The 18,265-nt window shown below is 42.4% G+C and overlaps 1 protein-coding gene across 3 annotated transcripts in view; it reads left to right on the top strand.

The window, feature by feature from the left end:
- The first annotated feature begins 6,130 nt into the window (after positions 1-6,130).
- MEMO1 (mediator of cell motility 1) overlaps positions 6,131-18,265 on the top strand; it is a 113,961-nt gene continuing 101,826 nt past the window's right edge. For 2 of the 3 annotated variants that reach the window (XM_055539737.1, XM_055539734.1), the window contains exon 1: positions 6,789-6,993. In XM_055539737.1, the coding sequence (XP_055395712.1) occupies positions 6,933-6,993 (61 nt within the window). In that variant the 5' untranslated portion in view covers positions 6,789-6,932. Of the gene's footprint in view, positions 6,216-6,788; positions 6,994-18,265 lie in introns of those variants that run through there. The other variant, XM_055539735.1, reaches the window with a different exon arrangement.

Raw genomic sequence — 18,265 nt, 5'->3', positions numbered from 1 at the left:
CTTTTGAACTGTGGTATTGGAGAAGACTTCTGAGAGTCCCTTGGAGATCCAACCGGTCCATTCTAAAGGAGATCAGTCCTGGGTGTTGTTTGGAAGGACTGATGCTAAAGCTGAAACTCCAGTACTTTGGCCCCCTCATGCAAAAAGTTGACTCATTGGAAAAGACTGATGCTGGGAGGGATTGGGGGCAGGAGGAGAAGGGGACGACAGAAGATGAGATGGGTGGATGGCATCACCGACTTGATGGACGTGAGTTTGAGTGAACTCTGCAAATTGGTGATCGACAGGGAGGCCTGGCATGCTGCAGTTCGTGGGGTCACAGAGAGTTGGACACGACTAAGCGACTGAACTACTGAACTGACTGAAGATTTTAGACATGAGATCTTAATGCCTTAAGGTCTTAAGTGTATAATGATCTTTTTTTCATGAGTTTTTTCTCCTGCCTTTGGTCATCTTATCTGCCTCTCATTTGACAACTGTTTTTACTGAGTCCAAAGCATTTCACCTAATTTCTGTACTAATACATTTTGCATTATGTATTTCTATTTCATTGGCTTGTGTAATATTTTATTAAATTATGTAATGGCAGTACCTTGTACATCTGGTATAAATAGGTTGCACACACACCTGGGAGATGAGTTGCAACAGTGTGAATTTCCTAAGTGTAATCTACTGGCTTTAAGAATTCAGCTTGTGGTGGACATGGTACAGTGTATTTACTATGGAGATGGAGAACATTGCTTTACTCCGGTAAGCTGGTTAAATAGGAATCATTTAAGCAAGCTTCTGCTATACTTCAAGGAGGTATTTCATGTGTAGCTGACAATTATACTATGGAAACAATTCCTATCCTTTGATTAGGAAGATAATGTTTAGTCAGCAAATTTTACAATAATAGAGTAAAAGTACTATATCCTATAGAGTGAATTTCTTGAAAAAGGTGGATAAGTGAGAGGACCAGTACAGTAAATCAGGAATAGATTCCCAAAGGATATGGAGACCTTAAGTTGGAAAAACAGGGACTTCCCTGGTGGTCTAGTATTTAGGACTCCGTGCTTTCACCACCAAGTTCAGTTCAGTTCAGTCGCTCAGTCGTGTCCGACTCTGTGACCCCATGAATCGAAGCACGCCAGGCCTCCCTGTCCATCACCAACTCCTGGAGTTCTCTCAGACTCATGTCCATCGAGTCGGTGATGCCATCCAGCCATCTCATCCTCTGTTGTCCCCTTCTCCTCCTGCCCCCAATCCCTCCCAGCATCAGAGTCTTTTCCAATGAGTCAACTATTTCACATGAGGTGGCCAAAGTACTGGAGTTTCAGCTTTAGCATCATTCCTTCCAAAGAACACCCAGGGCTGATCTCCCTCAGAATGGACTGGTTGGATCTCCTTTCAGGCCAAGGGACTCTCAGGAGTCTTCTCCAACACTACAGTTCAAAAGCATCAATTCTTCGGCGCTCAGCTTTCTTCACAGTCCAACTCTCACATCCATACATGACCACGGGAAAAACCATAGCCTTGACTAGACGGACCTTTGTTGGCAAAGTAATGTCTCTGCTTTTGAATATGCTATCTAGGTTGGTCATAACTTTTCTTCCAAGGAGTAAGTGTCTTTTAATTTCATGGCCGCAATCACCATCTGCAGTGATTTTGGAGCCCCCAAAAATAAAGCCTGACACTGTTTCCACTGTTTCCCCGTCTATTTCCCATGAAGTGATGGGACCAGATGCCAAGATCTTCGTTTCCTGAATGTTGAACTTTAAGCCAACTTTTTCACTCTCCTCTTTCACTTACATCAAGAGGCTTTTTAGTTCCTCTTCACTTTCTCACTGCCAAGGGCACAGGTTTAATCCCGGTTAGGGAACTAGATTCCCACACGCTGGGGCCAAAAATATAAACGTTTTAGTAGAAGGAAACTAAACTGTCTTCCTAATTCTGATGAGCCTATTGGGAGAATATTGAACCTTTGTTTAAATTTCATTTAGGAAGGACTTCTCTGGTGGTCCAGTGGTTGAGTCTTCACCTTCCAATGCAGGGGGTGTGAATTCGATCCCTGGTCAGGAAGCTAAGATCCCACATGCTTCTGGGCCAAAAAGCCAAAATATAAAACAGAAGCAACATTGTAACAAATTCAATAAAGACTTAAAAATAAATAAATTTCATTTAGGAAAAGGTATAGGAGATTTTGGGCTTTACAGGTGGCTCAGTGGGTCAAGAAGCCAACTGTAATGCAGGAGACACAGGTGACACAGATTCAATCCCTGGGTCAGAAGATCCCCTAGAGTAGGAAATGGCAACCCACTCCAGTATTCTTGCCTCGGAAATCCCATGGACAGAGGAGTCTGGTGGGCCATAGTCCAAGGGGTCACAAAGACTCAGACACAACTGGGCGCAGACACACACCACAGGAGATTTTAAGATTGATAACCTTCCATTAGCAACATGATAGAATGGTTGGAGGGACTGCATTAAATATTGTAGCCAGGTATGTTCCTGGACTGGATTCCAAAAAGGTATTAACAAATAGGCCTGATACATATGTCTAAGTATAGCAACAAGGGGAAAAAGATGGATGGTGTAAATGACTACTTCTGAGGATCCACTTGCTTAAAATCTCAGGAGTTAAAGTAGGTGATCTAGGGAAATAGATCACCGGAGCTAAAGGGGGCAGTCAGTAATGAATAAGAATTTTCTTTATAAGAAAATTCGTCAGCCTTTAAATACTTTAAATCTTTTGACTCAGTTTAATTTGTCTGTTTGTTAACCCTAAATAATTAACAAATTTGCAGAAAGGTCCGTGTACAAATTTTACTCCAAAAAATGGGAAATGAACAAGTTTTCATCTTGTGGGAATCATTAAATATGTAAAGAGTTAGCCTAGTGTCAGGTACATAGTAAAGGTTTAGTAAATATTCCTTATGGAGAATGATTTCTAAAGAAGAAAAGGGCTAAGTCAACGGATACTAGGTTATAGTGTTAACTGAAATCAAAAGAGCATCCTTATGCTAAACTCTTCTCTCAAGTTTCATTTTTTCAAAACCCTGTGGTATTCTAGAATATTTTTCTGGTAAAGAGCTTTAGTTATTAGAGGGCTCCTCAATCTAGCAGTTGTGTATAAAGTGAAGGTGAAAATCGTTCAGTCGTGTCCGACTCTTTGCAACCCCATGGACTATACAGTTCATGGAATTCTCTAGGTCAGAATACTGGAATGGGTAGCCTTTCCCTCCAGGGGATCCTTTCCAGGGGATCTTTGCAACTCAGGGATCGAACTCAGGTCTCCTGCATTGCAGGCAGATTCTTTACCAGCTGAGCCACAAGGGAAGCCCAGGTGTGTATAAGTAAGATTTAAAAATGGGCAGTTTAATACTGCCATATAAGCTCCAAAAATCAAGCCTAATAAATTACTTATTTTGCGGTATAGATAGTGTACGTATATGGCACAAAGTTTAAAAGATACACAAAGATGTACACTGACTGTTAGCAGTTTGTTGTATCCTTCTAGAAGTATTCCACGTATATGCAAGTGTGTGAGAATAGAAGTATTTGGTTTTACACAAATGATATCGTAACTGTACACATTGTTCTGCAATTTGCTTTTTGCATTTTTTTTGGAGCTCTTTCCATACCAGTATATAGCTCTACCTTATTGTTTTTAAAGGGTGCATACATATGGATATATCCTAAATTAATAAGTATCATTGACAGATACTGTGTTTGTTTCTAGTTGTTAGTCTAGACTGATGCAGTGACTCTCTGACATGCTATTTCAGAAGATAATTATTAATGTTGGGCTCTGGGTATCTTATTTGTTGAAGTCTGTACTTCATGAGCGACTTCACTTTCACTTTTTACTTTCATGCATTGCAGAAGGAAATGGTAACCCACTGCAGTGTTCTTGCCTGGAGAATCCCAGGGATGGCGGAGCCTGGTGGGCTGCACGGAGCCTGGTGGGCTGCACAGAGCTGTTTGTGGGGTCGCACAGAGTCGGACACGACTGAAGCGACTTAGTAGTAGTAGTAGTAGTAGTGCTTCATGAAGACTATTAATGAAGATTTCCTCCTTGCCCTTTACTTTGGATGATGTTTGTGGAGTGTCAAACCCAAATCCTTGGTAGATATAATGGAATTGTTAATATGAAGTGTACAGTATTGCCAAACAGGCTTCTTTGATATCAAGTATTTTCCATGGATCAAGTATTTATATGGATCTTCCTAAATTTAGGGGTTGTGGATAAGTGAGTAGTTTCAGCATCTCTTTAAAGAGTTTATCCTTGAATAAAGTAGCCAGAATAAGATGGACAAGAGGAGTAATGATGGGATATATTAAGAGCATTCTAGAGATAATAGAAGATCCTCTAACCTTTGACTTCACTTGGCATTGTGGTCTTTGCTGAGTTTGATCAGTAAGAAAAATCCTTTGAGGAAAAAAGCCTCCAACTGAGAATTTTAATAGGGAGGATGCTTAATTTTAGATTAGATTACTAGTTTGGAATGAGACCTAGGATTGTTGCTAGGAGCAGAGGATAATGAGAAAACAAACATTTACAAAGAACAGTTTATAAGTTGTTTTCAGGTGCCTTACTTGGTGATTCTCACAGCAAGCCAGTGAGTTAAATATGACTGCTGTTTGCATTTCACAGATGCGATATCTGAGGGTTGAAAAGGTTAAATTACTAGATATCCATAACCACACGGCTGATGAGTGACAGAGCAATCAATGTTCTTACACCATATAAACCATATCAACTATTTCCTTTTCTTGAAATTTACAATGAAGTGTTTATAATTTCATCAGTTATCACTGAGTTTTGTCGCTTCAGAAAGAGTACCAGGGAATCGGCTTCAGCCCTCCTTTTTCTGTTATCCCTAGATTGGCTACTTGGTACGTGTACCCCCACCCTCCAATATTTGGGCAGGTTAGTGGTGAAGTGAGAGGGTTAAAAATTGAATACAGATCTATATAGAATGGAGGTTTTTTCTTTTTCTTTTTTTTTGCAGCTTAAAAAGAGTGTATAAAAAGGTGTGAAAGTCAGAAATGTTCCAATAATTGACCAGGACTGGGATCTCAAACAAGATCCATGGACCTTAAAGTTGAAAATGTGAGAATACAAAGTGTAGTACCTGAAGAAAAAAAAAAAATTCTATGACTATGACACTAGGGAAACTTGAAAATTAAGCACAGTCGTTTGCTTTGGCCTCTACCACGGATCTGTTTAGTGTGAATTTCAGATATAACAATGTTATAGTTTTAATTCCAAGTCTTTCATTGAAGGCATGCCATTTGCTCTTACTCTCTTCCTAGTTTTGGAATGGTCTACTCCATAACATTTTCTTGGAGGTCCAAGATATTCTACTTTACTGTGATTATTATATAATTTTAATGTAATTCTTTGTTTCTGACACTTGCGGTGGGATTTAAAAGATAACTGAAGGTTGGAAATAATGTTTGGGGGGTTAGTTGCTAAGTCGTGTCTGGCTCTTGCAACCCCATGGACTGTAGCCTGCCAGGCTCCTCTGTCCATGGGATTCTCCAGGAAAGATTACTTGAGTGGGTTGCCATTTCCTTTTAACAGGGGATCCTCCCAACCCAGGAATCAAACCCATGTCATTTTGTACTGCAGGTAAAGGCTTTACCAACTGAGCTATAGGGAAGCCAATCTACTAGGCTTTCGTAACACCTCTAGTATTGTTATGACCATTTTATAGATGAGAATAACTGAGGCTAGGTATGTCACACTGTCGCCCAGGTACAGAGTTAAGATATGCACTTACATAAACATAAATCGAAACAAGACAACTTTACAGTATACAGCCACGATTAGGTGGTAAGGGTGGCCCTGTGAAGCAAAAACAGCATTTGCCGCACCACAGGCACACCTGCTTCTACAAATGAACTTTCCAACGTGGCGACAGACTTGCGTGCCTAGGAGTGAGACCTTGGGGGTAAGCACCCACTAAGGGTTCCTGCGTGTGGTGGGGAAGACAGGGTACCTTCCACGTGGAAAGCTGCACGGAAGAGCCCTCGGTGCTCTAGGTTTAAGGAAGTTGGTTGGGGGAGGGGGCTTGCCCTGCGGCTGCGTCCTGCTCCCCGCGCCCTCCCCCTCCCCGCCTCTGCTGCCGCTAAACCCCGGAGAGCGGAGCGTGCACGGTGAGATTCCTCGGCGGGCCTGGCAGCGGCTGCTGGGCATGCTCAGTGGGCAGGACCCGTTAGAGTGGCGAGTAAGGAAGCGTTGGCTCTTCTCGAGGCTGCCTTCCCCGGTTCAGGCCCCGGCCCTGGGCTTTTGTGTGCGCAGAGCCGCAGCCGCCGCTGCTTCCTCGCGGGGCCGCCCGACCCCAGATGCCGTCTGGCCTGTCCGGTGTCCGCCGTTAACCTCGCCGCGCAGCCGGAGGAGGGGCGGGGCGGGGCCGGCGGGCCAGCAGCCGGGCGGGCAGGAGGGCTCGGCCGGGGGTGGGGGTGGGGGTGGGTGCGGGGAGTCCCGCTGGGGGTGGGGGGAGGGGGCGGGCGTGGAGTCACGGGGGTGGGGTCACTGGCGGTGGCTCCGGGAGGCCGACCGGGAAGGGAGGGGGCCGTGGGGGCGGCTCGGAGGTACCAGCCCCGGCTGGGGAGCAGCGGCGACTCCGGGGGCCGGGGCCACGGCTTTCCGAGCTTCGGTGTGAGGCCGCCGCGGGCCCCGTCTTCCGGCGGCCGCCCGAGTTTGTGGTGATTGTTGCCGCCGCCGCCACCGCCCCGGCTGCCATCTCCTCCTCCTCCTCCTCCCGGGCCGCCGCCTCCTCCTCTTCCTCCTCCTCCTGGGCCGGGCCGATCCCCTCCCCGCTGCCGCCTCCTCCTGGGCTGGGCCCGCGGTGTCTCGTCCCCTCGCGGAGCCGCTCCTGCCGCCGCTGCCGCCGCCGCCTCCTCATTCATCCTCGTGCACCATAGGCGGCACAGGCACCAAGATGTCCAACCGAGTGGTCTGCCGGGAAGCCAGTCACGCCGGGAGCTGGTACACAGCCTCAGGTAGGGCCCCAGGCCGGCCGGCCCGCCCGCCGCTGCCGCCGCCTGGCCCGGCGCCCGGCCGGCCGAGGTCGGAGGCCCGGCCCCGCGCGGCGGCGGGAGGGACGAGGGCGCGGACGGCCGCCGGCCGCGGGCCGCGTGGGGAGGGAGCGGGCCGGAGGCCGGCCTCGCCGCCTCCCCCACCCGGGCGGCATCGTGCCGGGCAGCCCGGGGCCGGCCACCCTCACGCTCTGCCCCGAGTTGGGTGAGAGAGAGAGTTGCCTCCTCGGCAGCCTTCGCCCTCCCTCGGGACCCGGCTTGGGCAAAGAATGTGCTACCCGACCGAGCCTCCTCGTCGCCTCCTCCAGCTCCCGGGAAGCGGGTGGCCGGCCGCAGCCACCCCGGGGAGGACTGTTCACCCGGCGCCCGAGTCCCGCTTCCTCCGCGCGACCCTCCGGCCGCGGGAGGGATGCGCCTTCCTCCTCTCCCCTTTCCTCCCCTTCCGTCTCCTCTCCTCTCCTGCCCGAACGGCGCCCGCGGGACCCGGGGAGTTCTCAGCCTCCCGGGTGCACCCGGGCTCTGCTCGCCCGCCTCCTGCCAGGCAGCCTTCGCCCTCTCCACCCCCCGCCCCCCCGACAGTTGAGAACGGGAGGCCACATTCCCCCTCACCTCTTCAGGTGCTCTGCTGTCTTGAGAGGAGTGAAGGGTGGTACTTTTTCACTTGTCAGACCGGAGGCAAGGTCTGGGCTTGGGAGATCTGGGAGAGGAGGCCCTTTTCTGGGATTCGCAGCTCAGCCCGTTGCGGGTAGGGTAGGAGTACTGTTAAGCAGGGGCTTGGGGTGGCCTCCCAGCTCTTTTGTCAGTGTTTTCATTGTTACTGTCATTCACGAAAGGGGCAGCTGGAGATGGCATCAGTACTTTTCCTGAGCGGCCTCTCAAACCTCAACACCGAGCAGGTGCTGGAAATAATGAACGCGGTGGGTCAGGTTTTGAGTGAATATAATCTTCTGTTGACACTGTCCAAAAACATTTTAGAGCTCTTTATGTAAGAGAGTGTAGGGACTTTCCCTTTAATAAAGCTCTGGTTGGAACGACGTTTGGGGGATTACTTTCTGAAGTCACATTTCTGTTAAGTGACAAAGTTCCACTGTGATTCCTGAATTTTCAGTCATTTGGTATTGGCTTATCAATAACTAGACCCAACTCTTTAATGTGAGTCAGATCATGTTTTCCTTTGCAAATGGATGGGTTGGACAGTGACATGGTTTGTGAGAAGACAAAGCTTTGCAAGATAATTCATTTCTGTGAGGTTGCTAAGCTCTCTCATTAAATGCATGCACTTTACTGACTCACTGAAGATTTCCTGTGTTAAGAAGACACAAAGGATTTGCAGGCCTAACAGGTAGCTATAGTTTTGCATTAAGCAGATGACTTTTCATGGTTACAGTGGCTTCCCTCATGGTCCCAAAGTACTTCATAAATATTTCATCAGGTCTCACAACCTAGAATGTTAGCTCAGCTTTTCTTGTTCAGTTTATGCAGATGTGCCCAAGATTCTGTACAGACCAGGGGCAGAACAGGAATGGGAGACACTGGTTCCTGGGTTTGTCTTCCAGTCAGTGCCCTATTACTATTAAATTTATCAATGAATAATAGTCTTTTCAGGGTTGTAAGTCACTAGCCACTTTTTCTTCAGTGTGTTCTGAAGCGTTACAGAGTCTCAGTTTTCACTTTCATGACCATCTTTTGGTTAATTTGTCTTCTATACCTTTCCAAAGTGTTTTAAACTTCTTTTGTAGTTTGCATTGAACTGTGGGCAAATGATTCCGGAGCAATTTTTATAGGTTCTTGAACATTCTTTTCATAGTAAAATGAGGCATAGTTCACACTTCAGACTTGAAAAGACTTCTTCAGTAATCTTCTCAATGTTAAGAATTCTTTAGCTCAAGACATTATGTTTTTAAAACTATCAATAGTGAACTAAAATGGACAACTTAAAAATTTTTTTAAACTATATTCTTATTTCTCTAAATTCTGAATGAAGTCAATGTCAGTTTGGTAATGTGAGTTGTCATGGAGAAGTTTATTGTTAAAAAAAAATTCAGACCGTGTGTGGCTTGTGTGTGTGTGTGTGACTTAAGTAATAATTAAGGGTGAATTTAAAGCAATTTAGTTTTAAAAGCTGATTTCATGTTTTAAAAATGAGTAAAAAGATATGTAAGTAAATTTTGATTTAATCTAGTGACCCCTAGACCCCAGTGTACCTAGATTGGTAACATTGACCATTGGAAAAATTTTACTTGTGTTATTGTTGTTCCCTTAAACTAACTCTAAAAACATATAATAGGAGACATATGCTGTTGGATTGTCATTCTGTAGTTCCTACAGCATTTAAATGATTGTCTGTAGAATTGAAGTGTTCAATTACTGATAAAAGAGAGAAATAAAATATGCTTCATTTATATAGCTAGTTCAGAAAAAAAAAAGTGTATGCATACATATATGTTTTATAACACACATCTTCATCTAGCTGTATGCTAGATCCATTGATAGAAGTATCAAGTATTCCCTGCCTTCCAGGAAGATAATTTGAAGTAAGTAGTAATTCAGGACAGCAAGTAAATATCAGATAAATTGAAGCAGTGCTTCTAGGTGCTAGGAGGAGGGTGGAATCAAAAGATTTGAATTATTCTTCGAAGGAAGGGTATTTGGGTAGCTTTGGAAAGGGGAAAGTACATTGGGGAACACCACAAAGATACGGAGGCGGGTGAGTATAAGTAGGTCAGTTTAATAAGAATGGAAGGTTCTCAAAAGGGTGTGGTTCAAGGACCTGGTTGAAGCTAGGGTGTAGATGCCTTCGCATTCATAGGGATTTGACTTATACAGTGGGCAGTCAGGACCAGTGCAGAAGTTTCTCAGTGGGGCACTGATACACAAGAAACATTTTAGGAAAATTAATCTCTCAGGACGGTTAATCCTCACTTCTTTACGGGTGCACAGCAGGGATCAGCAAACTCACATTGCCTGCAGTCCAAAGCCAGCCTGACCTTTTTTTTCTTTTTTGTAAAGTCCACTAGTGAAGTATAGTTTTTCATTTTTAAAGGGTTTAAAACACAAAACCAAGCCACTGTATGTGGCTTGTAAAGCCTAAAGTTTTTACTATTTATTGGCCTACAGAAAAAAATCGTTGACACATAGTGTACGTTAGTGGTTCCCAATGTGACTTCTAGATCAGCAGCATGATGACTGTACTCTGGATGTGTTGTATCTTTCATTTCATTGTTTCAGGCTCTCATCTTCTATCTGGACAGTTATAACTCTCTCCTAACTGCCGTTCTTTCTGCCAGCTTGATTCCTCTTAAGTCTATGCTCTGCATTGTTCCCTGGATAATCTCTCTGACCACATAATTTCTTTGCATAAACCTCACTGGCCCATCTTGCCTATTGGATAAGTCCTTTCATGACTTGGCATCTTTATATCTCTTGCCACTTCCCCCAGTCCCATCCTAGTTCTCCCTTTTACTACTCTTAAGCAATGTCTAACAGCTGTTCATTGTTTCTTTAAATACACTATGCTGTTTCTTATCACTGTGTTTTTATTCAAGCTGTTTCCTCTGTTGGAATGCACTTCGCCAGGATAACGTCTAATGTTTTAAGGATTCAGGTGTTAACACCTCCTAGAAGCCTACCCTGATGCCTTTCGTCCCACTGTCTGTTGTTGATGTTCCTTTGTGTTCCCATAATACCCTGTGTGTATCTCTATACACTTACCTTGTTACCTATGTGTGTGGTCTTTTGTAAGATTATGAACTAGAAGCCAGGGATCATTTGCTACTAATTTTTTTTATACCTGAAGTTCTCAACGCTGGTTTTGTATAACTTAGTAGATATGCAATAAGTATCTGAACAAGTGAACGTTAAAGTACTTGGCATATAGGAGATTCGGACAAAGATACTGATGTCTGAATCCATAAGAGCATTGAGCGTCATATAGAACCACTGCTAGTTAAGTCTTTGAGCATGGTGTAGGTGAAGAATCTTGGTAGAAAAGGATTAGAAATCTTGATTCACTAGTTGGGGGGACGGTATTTAATATAAGATTTTTAAAGAAATATGACATACATAGAGAAAAGTGTACAGCTAGTTGAAGTTTCACAAAATAGGGATATTATTGTAAGTAGCAGCCAGCTCAGCAAATGTCAGTACTGGAATTCTCAACTTCACTGTATTCCTTGTATTCTAACACCATAGTAAAGTTTTGTCTGTTTTTGAACTCTGTATAAAAGGAATCATGTAGTATATCTTGTTAGAGCTTCTTTTGCTCAACATTATGTTTGAGATTAATTCATGTTTTACTGTGGTTTGTTTATTATTCTATTCTATTCTAATGTTTGGGGGGTTAGTCGCTAAGTTGTGTCCGACTCTTGCAACCCCCTGGACTGTAGCCTGCCAGGCTCCTCTGTCCATGGGATTCTCCAGGCAAGATTACTGGAGTGGGTTGCCATTTCCTTCTCCAGGGGATCTTCCCAACCCAGAAATCGAACCCGGGTCTCCTGCACTGCAGGCAAAGTCTTTACCGACTGAACTATAAGCTGAGCACCGAAGAATTGATGCTTTTGAACTGTGGTGTTGGAGAAGACTCCTGAGAGTCCCTTGGACTGCAAGGAGGTCCAACCAGTCTATTCTAAAGGTGATCAGTCCTGGGTGTTCATTGGAAGGACTGATGCTAAAGCTGAAACTCCAATACTTTGGCCACCTCATGCGAAGAGTTGACTCATTGGAAAAGACTCTGATGCTGGGAGGGATTGGGGGCAGGAGGAGAAGGGGATGGCAGAGGATGAGATGGCTGGATGGCGTCACCGATTCGATGGACATGAGTTTGGGTAGACTCTGGGTGTTGGTGATGGACAGGGAGGCCTGGCGTGCTGCGATTCATGGGGTCACAAAGAGTCGGACACGACTGAGCGACTGAACTAAACTGATTCTATTCTATGAGTAAACCACAATTTTTCCATTCTACTGTTGATGGAAATTTACATTATTTACAGTTTTGCCGCTTTGAAAATTTTTGTACTCTTATTTCCTGATGAACACATATGTGCATTTTTGTTGGGTATGTACCTTAAGTGGAATTATTAGGTCATAGTTATGGCTATGATATATTCATTTTTAGTAGATTTTGCTGAAGTTCTGCCAAGTGGTTTCATAAACTTATACTCCTTCCAGCAGTGTGTGAGAGAGTTCCAGTTGTTCCACATCTTTGCCAACACTTGGTATTGTCAGTCTTTTTATTTTTGGTTATTTCTGGGAGGGTGTGTAGTGACATTGGTTGTAGTTTTTATTTTCCTGATGACTGTTGAAATTGAGCATCTTTTTTTATTAGCCATTTGAACTTCTGCTTTTGTGAAATGTCTGTTAAGTCTTTTGCCCTTTTTCTACTAGAGTATTTACTTTTTCCATATTGATGTAGTTCTTTATGTATTTTGGATATAGTCTTTTTAGATAGGAGTATTGCAGATGTCTTCTGCTCTGTAGCTTTTTCAGGATCTTGGTGTCTTGGTGACTCAAAAGTTCTTCATTTTAAAGAAGTCTGGTTAACAATTGGTTAGTGTTCTTTTGTTTCCATTTATGAAATCTCTACCTACCTTAGTGTCATGAAATTAACTTTCCTATGTTTTCTTTTAAAAGCTTTCTTTTCACCTTTCATAGTAGGATCAGTAATTCATTTGCTTGATAGCTGTATCTGTATGGTTTTGGTAGGTTACATAGATTTATTTTGAAATGTACATATAGAAAAATTATAAATGAGTGTGCAAAATGGGTGGTACACTTTGATGAATATCCAGAAATATAATGTACTCTGTAACTATCCCCAGCTCAAGAAATAGAACATTTTCAACATTTCTGAGGGATGTATTACATTTTAATGTTTTCTGAAATTGGTATATTTTATATCTTAAGTGTGTATATAATGTGGGAGTATTTCCCCCCCTGGAAATTGGTTGTTATCGCTTATAATCACTCGTGTCATAGAAGTAAGGAAATATATCAGAGTCTAATGATTTCATAAAGCATTCTTGAAATGTTTGTTTGATATATCTTAATAGCAGTTTGCTTTTTTAAGTTGTTCTAATTCTTTCTGTCGTATTTCATGAATATATTTAATAGAATTATATCGGTTCTATCGTTGGAAAACCACAACCTTTTTTTATTGCTTGTATCTTGAGTTCTAGAGTGTCAAAATATATCTTGGTGTGTGAGAAACACACATCCTTTGAAGAGAAAATACTATATAGTATTTAGTTTTGAAACGAACTTTTTAAGATTAGTGATCTGGTTTTTCTGTATGATGGTCTTTCTTTGTGCTTTGTCTTGTTGTTTTATCTTGGAGAAAGACGAGAAAGCACCCATTCCTTAGGTAGACTGCTGAGATCATTGCTTAATTGCCTCCCTCTCACTTTCTCTCTTGTCCTTTCACGTGCGGTTTCCAAGTCAGAAGTCTCCCCCACCTCCGTAGTGTAGTTTATGTTATCTACTTTTGGGGTTTTGTCCATTTTGAAGAAAATCAAGACACCAAACAAAGATGTCATTTGTTAAGTGTGTTCTGTCGTTGCATTTACATATATGTGTATGTAACCTCTAATCTTCAAAAGGCTGCTACAGGTTTGGTATTATCTGCATTTATGGATGTGGAAACCATGACTCAGAGAGTTTGAGAAACTTGTTTAAGTTGTTTAAGGTATAGTAAGTAAGTGGAAGAGCCAGTCTGACTCCGAAACTAGGGGCGAGGAAGTATGCTTTCCCAAACACTGAGATTTTCTGTTCCAGTCAGGTTTTTTCCATACTACAATATTTGTATTTAACTGGCACTTATGTTTCATTTATGGTTTGTAAAGCATTGTGTCATTCATTTTTTATTTTCACAATAATTTTATGATTAGGTGTAGGACAGGTAGGCTGGGCAGGTCTTTAATCCACCCCCACTTTGCTATTTTATTCATGAGAAACTAAGACTTGAAGGAGACTAAATTGCCTGAGTCATCTACTGTTAAGTGGTAGAGCTAGAATTTGAACCTAGGACTTCTAGCTGAAGCCTAGTGTTCTTTTTAATTATAGTAATGCCAGAGTAGGTAAGAAGTTGAGCTATTTGGAATCAGTAAGCACCTCTATAATTGTCAGGTAAATATATTATAAAATAATAAAACGTGATTAAAAACATTTATGAAATATTGAGTATTATTGATATGGTATAAAAACTGATGAAAGAATTGGTAGAATTTAATTAATCAAGGATTAATCAAATCTAGCTTTGAATTTGGGCCTAACAAAACTTGACACTTCTGTAGAGGCTTCATTTAACATATTCGTTAGTATTGGACAGACTCAGTTCTGTCTGAAAGGTACTACTCTAGGGACAGGTGCATAGAAGATGAAACAGACAGAATCGCTATAGAGTTTATATTCTAGTTGGAGACAGGCTATAAATAAGGTAAGTAAAACATAAAGTACGTTAGATAGAGGAAAGTGCTTTGGAGAGTTACAAAGCAAATAAAGCAGAGCTTATGCATGAGGAATGTTAAGGAATGGGAGGAATTTTAAATGGCAAGGAAAGAGTTGACTTCACTGGACCTACATTTGAGTGAAGAAGTAGGTGAAAGAACAAGCCTTGCATTCTATATAATTTCAGGTGAGGGGTACAGCAAGTTCAAAGGTACTGTGGCTAGAGCAGGCCTGGAGTATTTGAGAAATGCAAGAAGGTCATTGCAACTAGAATGAAGTGACATGAGGTGGTTTGATATGAAGTTAAGAGGAAAATAAAATAGCTGGGGCAGAGGCACAAAGGCGTTGTGGTCAGACGACATTAGGTCTGGAAGGCAGTGTGAGGACTTGAGTGAGATGGCCATTGGAAAGTTCTGAGCAGTTGGTGACAGGATCTAATTTAGACTTACTCGAACAGCTTGACTGCTGTGTTAAGAGTAGACTCGAGTTGGGGCATGGTGAAAGCAGTGGCAAGGGCTGCACCAACAGTTAAGAGGAAAGGAGCACTCCATCTTACAGATGGTGATGGATTGACTAATAGCTGTGAAGGTGAATAAGAAGTGGTTGATTATTGGATATATTTTGATGGTAGAGTCAAAAGCATTTGCTGAAATACTCAAAGTTAGATATGAGAGGCAGAGAAGAGTCATGGATAGCTCTAAGTTTTATCCCTGAGATTGCAATAATGGAGTTGCTGTTATCCGAGATAAGGAAGAGAAACAGGTTTGGAGGGGGAAGGTTAGAAGCTTAATTTTGGTCTATTAAGTTTGAGATGTTTGCTTTATAGTTAAGTGAATATGTGAGTCTGGAGTTTAGGGGAGATGCCTAGGGTGGAGACATAAGGTTGGGAATTATCATCATGTTGGGTGGCTTAGCAGTAAAGAATTCGCCTACTAATGCAGGAGATGGCGGAAACATGGGTTCAGTCCCTGGGTTGAGAAGATCCAGTGGAGGAGGAAATGGCAACCCACTCTAGTATTCTTGCCTGGAAAGTTTCATAGACAGAGGAGTTTGGCCGGCTACAGTCCATGGGGTTGCAAAGAGTTGAGCACGACTGAGCATGTGAGCATGCATGCAGATAATATATTTGAAGCCAAGTGTCTGGATGAGATCACTGTAGGAATCAAAGTGGCCAGAAAAAAAGAAGTTTGTGAGTGAGCCTTAGAACACTTCGCACTTAAAGAGTTTGGGGAGGTGAGGGTTATCGTGTAAGTAAGATAGATGAAGCTTCTGGTGAGGAGAAGATGTCCTGGAAGCCAAGTAGGGAAAGTACTTTAAGGCATCTCAACACAATTTATATAGTTTTTTTCTTAGATAAGCACATTTAATCTGGTTTAAGCGACTCTGGTCTTAGCCATCTCTTACCCTGCTCCCAGAGCTTCCTAACTGGTTGCCTAGTTCCCATTCTATTCTTTACACAACAGCCTGAGAGATCTTTTTAAAATGTAAGTAAGATAATATTCTTTTCTAAAAATCCTATCATATTAATATTTAAAATCATACTTAAAAATCCTTGCCAAGGCTTAGAAGGTTTTATATGCTTTGACCTCTGCTCAGCTTTCTCATTTTATCTCATATTGCTTGTTGTTTACCTTATGCTATTCCAGCCATTCAGGCCCCCTTCTTGTTTCCCAAATATGTCAAGCTTATACCTGCCTTAGGACTTTTGCATATACTTTATGATGTCTTCATGTATGGATATGAAAGCTGGACAGTAAAAAAGGCTGAGCCCCGAAGAATTGATGCCTTCAAACTGTGGTGCTGGAGAAGATTCTTGAGAGTCCCTTGGACTGCAAGGAGATCAAATCAGTCATCCCTAAAGGAAATCATCCCTGAATATTCATTAGAAGGACTGATGCTGAAGCTGAAACTCCAATACTCTGGCCACCTGATGTGAAGAGCTGACTCATTGGAAAAGACCCTGATGCTGGGAAAGATTGAGGGCAGGAAGAGAAGGGGACGACCGAGGATGAGATGGTTGGTTGGCATCACCGACTCCATGAACATGAGTTTGAGCAAACTCCGGGAAATAGTGAGGGACAGGGAAACCTGGCAAGCAGCAGTCCATGGGGTTGCAAAGAGTCGGACACAACTGAGCTACTGAACAGCAAAGTTGTTAACTAACAAAGTAGTTAACAACAAAGTATTAACTAATCCTGGCTTGGTAGTCAAGGAAAGGGTGTTATTTATTGACTCTCTTATTAGTCACAGTTAGGAGGAGACTTAGGGGGAGACATTGAAAATGAACGGAATAGGTTTTCCCAAAGTGTTCTGAGAAACAATAGTCCTTGGAGATGCCTTTGCAGAAAGGGTTTATGATCAGATAAGTTTAGGAAATAATGCATCTGTTTTTCTCCCTTGGGCTCAGACATCTAACAATGGACTTGTTTTATGGCTCATTACATGGTCTGTCTTGGTGAGTGTTCTGTGTTTGTTTGAAAATAATGTATGTTTTCTGTAGATGTGGGGTAGAATGCGCTCTAAATATTAATTAGGTTAGGTTGGGTTGTTGTATTTAAATCTTCTAACATTCCTATTGATTTTCCTTTTTTGTCTGTCCATTCCTGAGAGGAATATTAAAATTCCAACTGTAATTCTGGATTTGTCTATTTTTTTTTTTTTTTTTTAGTTTTGTTGATTTGTTGTTTCAAGTTTTTTGAATCTCTGTTTTCTGATACACCTGTTAGGAGTTATACTTTCTTGGTGAATTGAGCATCACAGTATATGTTCCTTTCTGTCTGGTAATATTCCTTACTTTGAGTTGTTCCTTGTTTTGTATTAATGAAGCCAATCCAGCTTCCTTGTGATTAATATTTACATGGTATATGCTTTTCCATGTGTGTCAAGGGTCACCAAGACCACCTTCAGGTTTGATGATTCGTTAGAAGGATCAAAATTGTTATACTTACAGATGGGGTTTATTACAGAGAAAGAATACGGATTAAAATGAGGAAGTGTACATATAGTGGAGTCCAGGAGGAACCAGGTGTGAGTGTCCAGTTGTCCTCTCAGTGATGCGTGACAGTAAGCATGAAATATTGCCAATCAGGGAAGCTCAGCCGGGCCTTGGTACCCAGGTTTTTATTGAGGGTCAGTCTGTAGGCATGGGGCACTTTTGTGATTAGCTACTCAGTCTCCAGCCTCCTGTCTCCTGCAGAGGTCATATGATACAGTGTGGCCCAGGTTAGCAGGAGAACAAAAATAGGAGGTCACAGTAAGTCACATTGTTGGCATAAACTATCTGGCAAGGCCCCAGGTATATAAAGACACTTAAAAATATTGTGGTAGAATATATGTAACAAAATTTACTATTTTACCAATTTCTAAGTGTATACTTTTCTGACATCAGTACATTTGTGTTATTTACAACCATCTCCAGCATCCATTTCTAGAATGTTTTCATCTTTCCCAACTGGAGGTTTGTACTCATTAAGCAGTTAACTCCCTGTTGACTCCTTCCTTCAGCCTTGGCAACCAGTCTTTTTTCTTTATCTATGATTTTGCCTATCCTTGGTGCATTTAATTAAGTGAATTCATACAATATTTGTCGTTTTATGCCTGATTTATTTAACTTGGCATGTTTTCAGAGTTCATTTATGTTGTAGCATGTTAGCAGAATTCTTTTTAAAGCTGAGTACTACCCATTATATGATATACCATAGTTTACTTGTTCATTTATCTGTTGACAGACATTTCCGTTATTTCTACCAGTTGACTTTTCTGAGTGACACTGTTGTGAATGTTGGTGTACCAGTAT

The sequence above is a fragment of the Bubalus kerabau genome, chromosome 11 (genome assembly GCF_029407905.1).
Source record: "Bubalus kerabau isolate K-KA32 ecotype Philippines breed swamp buffalo chromosome 11, PCC_UOA_SB_1v2, whole genome shotgun sequence".
In the NCBI taxonomy this organism is placed as follows: domain Eukaryota; kingdom Metazoa; phylum Chordata; class Mammalia; order Artiodactyla; family Bovidae; genus Bubalus; species Bubalus kerabau.
The sequence above is the reverse complement of the archived record's forward strand: the minus strand, read 5'-3'. Positions and strand labels throughout refer to the sequence as shown.